Source organism: Botrytis porri, assembly GCF_014898465.1.
Source record: "Botrytis porri strain MUCL 3234 chromosome Unknown BPOR_003, whole genome shotgun sequence".
In the NCBI taxonomy this organism is placed as follows: Eukaryota; Fungi; Ascomycota; class Leotiomycetes; order Helotiales; family Sclerotiniaceae; genus Botrytis; species Botrytis porri.
Genome location: NW_024066077.1, coordinates 2,546,439 through 2,554,922, shown reverse-complemented (window position 1 = coordinate 2,554,922; position 8,484 = coordinate 2,546,439). Strand labels below are relative to the sequence as shown.

Sequence of the window (8,484 nt, the reverse complement as noted above, 5' to 3'; positions counted from 1 at the left end):
CAACTTTCATGATTTGTTAATTTGAGTTTTGATCTTTGCAGCGAGGAAACATGGCAAGACTTAATACAGTACCTGTTCCGGCGAGGGATCCCACGGCTACGAATTTGGATCGGATGTTGGTGAGATTACAGAAAATTATCTTGGGTCCAGATACGTCTGCCACTTCGCAAAGCTATGCTGAGTGGGTGAAGATGGGCGCGGTAAGAATCTTTTCTTTTTTTCTTTGAGAAAGGGGAGGCTGATTGTGTGATGCTATAGAACCTGGAATATGCGCGGGGTTTACTGGTTCATGTAGAGCAGGATGCGCAGAATATCAAAGTGTTATCGAGAAAACAGGAGGTACAGGCGGATTTGGTGCGCAAGGGACATTTGATACAGAGACTTGGTGAGAGATTAGAGGAGTTACGTGAGGTGTGTATATTCTTTGATCTGCGGGAATTGGGATGCATGCTAATACTCTAATTACAGCTTGCAAGTTATGAGGAAGAAGGCGAGGATTCCTCCGAGGGCGAAGATTTGTTGGGAATGGCGCAAGATACTCCTTCGGAAACGACAGACGAAATGATGAATACGAGTGAAGAACGATCAACACCTTCTCCTACCGATTATACATCTTCTCCTATCATACAAACAGAATCGGATTCTGCGCCAGCACAAATACAAACTCAAACTTCTCAGATTCCCGAATCATCTACTCTTCGCTCTCGTAATCCCCGCGCGGAACTTTTCGAGAAGTCTTCAAATCAGGCTTACACAACATCCACCTCTACATCTACTTCTACCTACCGACCAGCTCCTACCCCCTCAAGCACCACCACCGCCACCACCGAAACACTCCTCACGCACCACCGCACCGAACAAGAAGATCTAACCAATTCTCTCCTCTCCATGGCCCAGGAACTGCGCGCTCGCTCCCAAACCTTCGCCAGTACCCTCGCAAGCGATTCTTCGGTGCTCGATTCTGCAATTGCGGGGATCAATAGGAATGAGCTAGGATTAGAAGCGGCATCGAAGAGAATGGGATACTTGAGGAGTATGACGGAGGGGAGGGGATGGTGGGGTCGCATGATGATGTATGCGTGGATTGCGGGGTTGGCGGTCCTGGCGATCTTGGTGGTGTTTGTTATGCCGAAATTGAGGTTTTGAGTTGGGGATGGAGGTGAAGGTGAGGGGGTTGGAAAGGGGGGTTACAGTGAAGATCGTTTGAGATGAGGGAGGGGAGAGAGTCAGCAAAAATGGGATGGCGTTTTTTGAGCAAAACAGGTATTTGATGGAAGGGGGGAGTTTTGCGGTGTTTGAGGTGCTTGGGAATACCATAAATAGTGGTAGGCTTTCTTCTAGCTTGATATATTGATTCTAGCATGTTTGGACGGGCTTTAGCGGAGCTGTCTTATGATATGATGTATGTTTTTTTTAACATGTTACACAAAGTGGAAAGGGGAGGCAGAAAGATGATGTATTGTATTGTATTTGTTAAGTTGGCAAATGGCAATATAAGTTTGTGGGTTTTGTCGTGTGTTATGTGTTATGTATCATTATATTACTTCACACTGTATTGTATTCCATTGCGAGTTCGCTTTGGTTCCGTGAGCATGAAGAAACAGATGAAGATAGAGGATGGGTTGTTAGTTGTAAGCTTTATTTGATAAGTGATGAAAAATAAATAATCAATGATCAATGATTGGTTTATCAAAACGCTAATGCATAACTATGCTGGAATTATTTGTTCTTGGGTACTTGCTTTTGGAAATGAATGGTGTTGTTGATGTTTCTCTCAGTGGATGTTTCTCTCAGTAGATACCTAAGTAGAAAGAGATGTAAAGAGAGAGAGAGATGTTCAACTGATCCATCCTCCATCCTCCATTCAATCCAATCCAGTTCGATTCGAGTCGATTCAATTTCCCATATCAAATAACTATATGTCATCCCTATCCCCATTTCTCATAGATCATATAGCATCCTCATCTCCCATTTCCAAACTCCATTTCCAAATTACAAATCCCAAATTCCATATATCATATGCCCTATGCCATCTGCTATCTCCCATCTGCTCCGTGTCTACCGAAGATCTCTCATATCTCTCATACCTCTCATATCTCTTGAGAATGTGCAGAAAGAAAAATTTCAGGTAAATGACTATGAAATGAATTGATGAATTGATGAAAATATGAAATCAAATGAATTGATAAAAAAGGTAGTTGCAAAGAAAAAAATACTTAAGAAGTAAAAATAAAAAGATAGAAAAATGGTGTTGCATCTAAGCCCGGTGTGATACTTCTGGGTCTGAGAAGAGAGGAATTCAGTATGAAGATGTGGAGGATGGTGAAAGAGGTGAGATGATGAGAGATCGCGTATTGTTGGTGAGTTGGATATGGTTTTGTATTTCGTGCGGTGGTGACGGGTTGTATTTGTGTGGTTGGGTAATCGTTCCTTTAAATTTTAGATTTCGGACGTGATAGCGATCCAGATAGAGAGAGAAAGGGAATGTGATATGAGATGCAAGATTGGAAATAGCGGAAGTCTTCCGGAATCGAATGATTTTTGGTGAAAAATATCGAAATCTTATAAAATAATAGCATGATCGACAGAATTTCCCGAGACGGAAAAAGAGCGTTGTGTTTGCGAAACACAATTTGTGGTAGGAGTTCTGAGAACAGAAGTTGGACTTGTGAGATGTTAGGTTAGGGGTTTGTGGTGAGGAGCGGGGAATGCATGAATGAAGGAGATGAAAATCAAAGAACTTACCTATCCATTTCCAGTTCCTCATCCTCAGTATTCGCATCACTACTATTCATCTCCGTATCCGACTCCGAAATCACAATCACCATTTCCTTTTGCACATCCCTCACATCTCGCAATCTAGGAAGCTGCGCAAGATGATGCGCATGTCGATGCGTAGACACAGGAGCCGAAACCGAATCTCTCATCAGCTCATCGAATGTCTCGTCATCATCCACCTCACTATCACTATCATATTCGAATTCTTCTTTTCTCTTTCTCTCCTCCATTGCTCGTGTTCCCTCCATCAGTATTCTCTCTTTTCTCCTCTCGTTTTCGCGTTCTTTTTTCTCGACTTTGCTGTTTTCGTCTTCGGCTGAGGCTTCTGCATCTCGATATTGGATTTCCTCACCGCAGGAATCAACTCCGGCTTCGTGGGGAATGGAATCGGATTCGATATCTTTCCAGCTGGGAGCTTTGCGCCATGAAGGTAGCATGCCCATTGGTCGACTGAGGGTAGGTCGCTGAAATCGGAATAAATCTTTAGGATGATTTTCTGGGAGGGGTTCGTACCGATCGTCCCATTCGATGCCGGTTTTGGATTTGAATATGTTTTTGAAGTCGAGGAAGGCGTCGGCGAAGACTTTAGCTGTGGGGAGGGGATGTAAGATTAGTTTGGGGGTGTGGAAAGGAGGGAATAAGAGGAGAAAAGACTTACGACGACAATCTTCTCGAAGATAGGAGGGAATTTGATATGTAGTTGTTAGTTTTGCTCCAGCCATATAAGTATGTGGTTGAGCATTGGATTCGAAGAGGTAGACTGTATATTTCTGATTCTTGTTTTTGCCATGCAGAAGAACACGGGTGAGGACGACTTTATATTCGAAATTTGTATGATCGACATAAACATGATTGAGTCCTATTTTAAATTAGGTTGATCTTCCTCAAATCTGAAACTCCAGATACCAAAGTTCAAGCCAAGCAAGAATCAAGGTGCATAGTAACATAGAGATTCATTAAGGGGAAAGAATACATACGATCATCACACAATTCCTTACTCGCTTTCACATTCTCCTCGAATCTCTGTCGATACTTGATCTTCTGATCTTCAGTATGATGTAAACGACGGATCACACGGCCAAGTGTATATCCCGTAACGACAAGTTTCTTTTTCTTATTAGTTTCCAAAGTCAGACAATCGACGAGCCAGTCGATGACAACTATATGGCATCGTTTCCCCATAGCCATTGCTTTGCGAACTATAACATACACTCTGAATTAGCAAATATTTTCAATAAGACAAACACAGATATGTATATGCGATATATGAAGAATAACATACCCTGAGCCCCCTTCTTCTTATACTCCTTGATAGTCACAATCAAATGCGTCGTATACTCATCTACTTCCCTCACATACTCGCCTCCGTGAATCGTGATCCATTTACTGATTTTCTCGTAGTTCCATTGGGATTCGGCGTTGGGACCGGGATGCTCGGCGATGAAGTCGCCTGCGAGTGACATTTTGCAGCCGCTGAATATGGGTTTGAGTGCACCGTTGCTGTAGGAATTTTTGTTGCGTTTGGGTTTGGGGGGTGTAGGGAGAGAGGGTTTGTGGGATTTGGATTTGGATTTGGAGGGGGTTTTGTGTGTAGGGGGCTTGATGCGTGGCATGGTTGTGGTTGGTGGTCTGGAGGGTGTTAGCTAAGTGTAATGTAAGATATGGCAACAAAACTCTAGAGGAAATATGAATAGCAATTTTTAACAAATCGGCAATGAAGTTTCCCATCAACGACGTTGATGATGAGTGACATGAGTACGCCCAGCAAGAAAGCAGACTAGACGTAGCCCAAAACTAAAGCCAGAAGCACAATGTTATATAAATATACCATAATATCACGATTACAAAATGAACGACCCCAACACCTCAATGAAGTCTCACTCCGTACATCATAAAAATTAAATATCTCGCTTAACGCAAAATGATAAAATCTGCCCCCAAACCAAACACGATGAACCGAAAGTCTCCACAGGTGGAAGACCAGAACTTGGAGCAGACACTAAGCTACGAAATGATTTGAAGGGTGAATCTATTGAGAGATACTTGAATAGGAAAGACAAAACATAAAATAACAACTTACGAAGATATTGGATCTTGCAGATCAGGAATATGTCGTTTTGATAAATGGTTCAGCTGACGATAGATGAAGAGAAGTTGTAACTTTGACGAAATGATATCCGGAAAGAATTCAAACTCTAGATAAGAGCCTAGGAAGGAAGAAGTTGCACTCTGAAAAGAAGGCAGAAGGAAGATTGCTGTAGGATAACTCAAGTAAATAGTAATAAGATCAACGCGATCGAGAAAGTAATGTAAAGAGTATGGCACACAGAATAGTAGTGTGAAAAGAAGTAGGTATTCGGTTGTAACTTTGGGATTGTTGAGAAATTGATATTGAAGTGGGGCAGGACAAAAGGTATTGAATATATTTCGAGACTAGAGAGGTAGTTGCGACTGTGGATGGGAAAAATTGATTCGTCCGAACACTAGTATGGACGAGATTGTTTCTTAACGATTGAGGGGTACTAATTGAGAGGCATGGAAAATAAAACTAGCCCACCTCTCAAGTTTCAAGTATAATAGTTATTATAAGTGGGTACTTGTACTAGTAGCTCGAAGTGATTAGTGGAAGTGAATTTCCCTTCTCTTGAAAGTGAGAATGCTTTCGGTAGAGGCGAGGATGAAAAGGGGGCAACCGATGTTCATGCGAAATGTCACGAAAGAACTGATGCAAGTCCAAGTACCCAACATTTTGACCAAGAAATTGAACATGTTTGAAATGATAGATCGTGTATCGCAATTTCACACCTCGAAGGACGATTCAAAAAATATTCAACTGATAAATCGACTTTTCATAAGACGAGTCATCAGTCATTATTTGCCATCAGAATTCATTTCATGATACCTAGTCATGTCTATCTGACGCTCTTAGCTGCCTTGATGAAAGCTTTGATCTTCTCGATACTCTGAGCACCATTTTCTTCCACGCCACTACTAACATCGACACCAATTACCCGATCACCAACATCCCCCGCTGATAGCACAGCCTCTGCCACGTTCTCAGCATTCAATCCACCAGCAAGAATTACTCTGAGACCTTGATCTTCGTTCAAAGTAGCTTTAACTTCTGTTATATCTAATTTTTGTCCAGAGCCACCTGATGCGGAGTCTAGCAGAGGAATGGTATGATAACCTCTTCTCCCAAGACCAACCTGACCAGGTTTGAAGCTTCGAATGACAGGAACTGGTATTATGTTTGCCCATTCCAATGGTTCATCGCCGTGTAGCTGTACTATATCCAAATCATATGCCTTTTGCAGCTCTAGAACCTCTTCTAGAGGTTGATTTTGGAAGACACCAACCAATAAAGGACGATGACTTGAAATGTTGGAGGCTGCATTGCTGAAGAAATCCGATGCTTGGTTGCTCACGCGATCACTAACAACTGTTCCTGTCGTTTGTTGAGCCTGATGAACAGCTTTTGAAATAGCAATTGCATCTTTGTATGGAACATGTCGACCTCTACCGGGAACGAGAATCATCCCGATTAAATCTGCACCAGCTTTGACAGCTTCCGTTGCAGTCTCAGCATTTCTTGTCCCGCAAATTTTCACAAGTAGACTGCCACTTGCGGGTTTTACTTGGGTAGTTGAACCGCCGAGTAATTCTCGAATGAAGAGAGCGGTATCTTTGGCTCGCATAAGTGCTTCGCCCACAAGGACCGCACCTACGCCATTCTTTTGATAGGCTTCTACATCCTTAGGGCCGGAGATACCACTGAGAGCACATACAATGGTTTCTTTCGGAACTTGATTGAGGAGACGACTTGTAGTATCTAGGTCTACCTCAAAACTGGTTAGATTTCGGTTGTTCACACCAATAGCTTTTGCACCAAGGTTGACGGCTATAGTCATTTCTTCTGATGTATTGACTTCAACCAAAGGCTCCATTCCAAGCGATACGGAATAATGATATAAGCGGGTCAAGGTTTCTTCATCTAGCATCTTGACAATGAGTAAAACCGTATCGGCACCAGCTAATCTAGCTTCCAAAATTTGATATTCTTCGAAGATAAATTCCTTTCGTAAAACAGCAGGTCGATTTGGCATGCCTTCAAGAGCCTGTCTTACAGCTCGCAAGTCATCAATGCTTCCCTTGAACCACTCTGGCTCTGTTAAAACAGAAATCACGCTTGCACCAGCTAGAGCATATGTTCTAGCTTGGGCTGGTGCGCACGTTGATAAAGAGATGACACCTTTCGAGGGAGATGCTCGTTTGATCTCGGCCATAAGCGATAGTGGAAACGGAGACTTGCGAAGACGTTGGACAAATGACACGAGAGGGGGCGCAATATCGAGTTCATAGGCGGCCTGGAGATCGGAGGGTCGTTGGGAAGGAATTTCTTTTTGTGCGGAAACTGCGGCTTTGCGATGCGCGAAGATTTTATCCAGTATGTTCTCCTTTTTGGCACTCGTGGAACCAGATTTAGACGCTTGCGCCGTGCTGCTTGAACCCTCTTTTTGCAAACGCTCATTTTCCGCCCAAGTGCCACCTCGCATCTTCAGAAAGTTCTTGAGCATTACTCGACCTTCAGCAGTCAAGATACTCTCAGGGTGGTATTGCACACCTTCTAGAACATATTCTTTGTGTCGAACACCCATTATCACACCCTTTCCCCCATCAACACCAGCCTCGATCCAGGATGATACTTCGAGACATTCAGGTATAGTTGGATGTGTGCCGGCAAGCGAGTGATATCGTGTGACTGGTAAGTCTTGTGGTAGACTGGCATAGACTCCTTTTGAATCGTGTCGCAATGGAGACGTTTTTCCATGTAAGATTTCTCCGGCAAATACAACCTCTCCTCCATATACGTCCAATATGCACTGCCTAAGTATTTAATCAGTTATGTCCTACCCAACCAACTCCTCAATACTCACTGTCCCATGCAGACTCCAAACACAGGTATCTTGCCTGCGAAATATTTGATAGCATCTCTACTAACACCAGAATCGGTCTTCGGATGACCAGGACCAGGACTTATAACCAATTGAGTAGGTTTGAGCGCAACAAGTTCCTCCACGCTAAGTTCATTGTTTCGGTAAACAGTGACAGTCGCCCCTTCGAGAACGAGATATTGATAGATGTTCCAAGAGAATGAGTCGAAGTTGTCGATCAAGATAACATTTGAAGCAGATGCTAGTGGGGGAGCTGGCTCTGGCTGGTGCGGAGAATAATCGATTAACTCTGCAGAAGGCATTCTGAAACTTCTTTATCGCTTGAACAATTTATATGTCGTATAAGAGGAGAAGCTATGAAAATGAATGACTGTCTCTCTGGGTTAAAGAGAGAGGAGAAGATTTGAAGTTGTAAATTCCTTTGTGGTTCTAGATATCCATGAGTGAGTCAAAGATCAAAGGTCCTTCCTTTTTTTGGGTGGATGATGGATGATTAATGGATTTGAGTGATGGATGGTGGGGAGCATAGCAATAAATCAATGAAACTGCCCAGGTGCTGAATTGCTAGGATAACAAACCCTGCAAAGTAAAAAAAGCTTCATCTGAAAGATTGGTGAATGGTTACGGGACGGTGCGTGGGTGGTGCTCATAAGAGTTTATCTAGCGAATGAAGAAGGTTGACCGCGACAAGGCTATGGCGGACAAGGCGCGTCAACCAAAACTTTCTTAACGATTTATTGATTTATTGATT

At 43.0% G+C, this 8,484-nt stretch overlaps 3 protein-coding genes across 3 annotated transcripts; 1 reads left to right on the top strand and 2 right to left on the bottom strand.

Moving 5' to 3' along the window:
* On the top strand, window positions 1–1,163 carry EAF01_002809 (uncharacterized protein). Its single transcript, XM_038911063.1, has 3 exons — window positions 1–200; window positions 259–411; window positions 469–1,163. Exons 1-3 carry the CDS (start codon window positions 51–53, stop codon window positions 1,144–1,146), a joined length of 981 nt encoding a protein of 326 aa, XP_038773985.1. The 5' UTR covers window positions 1–50; the 3' UTR covers window positions 1,147–1,163.
* Window positions 1,164–2,562: 1,399 nt separating this feature from the next.
* Window positions 2,563–4,391, bottom strand: EAF01_002808 (uncharacterized protein; the record flags this gene model as incomplete). The annotated part of the gene is made up of 5 exons (XM_038911062.1): window positions 2,563–2,665; window positions 2,746–3,367; window positions 3,437–3,637; window positions 3,756–3,977; window positions 4,061–4,391. The coding sequence occupies 5 exons, from the start codon at window positions 4,389–4,391 to the stop codon at window positions 2,563–2,565; spliced, it is 1,479 nt and encodes a 492-aa protein (XP_038773984.1).
* A 1,299-nt stretch (window positions 4,392–5,690) lies between these two features.
* EAF01_002807 (uncharacterized protein) lies at window positions 5,691–8,035 on the bottom strand (the record flags this gene model as incomplete). Its single annotated transcript, XM_038911061.1, has 2 exons — window positions 5,691–7,665; window positions 7,716–8,035. The coding sequence occupies 2 exons, from the start codon at window positions 8,033–8,035 to the stop codon at window positions 5,691–5,693; spliced, it is 2,295 nt and encodes a 764-aa protein (XP_038773983.1).
* Window positions 8,036–8,484: the final 449 nt, after the last annotated feature.

Bases quoted from the DNA above. Each gene is read 5' to 3' on its own strand.
- EAF01_002809 (XM_038911063.1), top strand. From the start codon at position 51: ATGGCAAGACTTAATACAGTACCTGTTCCGGCGAGGGATCCCACGGCT. The intron at 201-258 runs GTAAGAATCTTT...GTGATGCTATAG, and splicing joins AGTGGGTGAAGATGGGCGCG to AACCTGGAATATGCGCGGGG. The intron at 412-468 runs GTGTGTATATTC...CTCTAATTACAG, and splicing joins GATTAGAGGAGTTACGTGAG to CTTGCAAGTTATGAGGAAGA.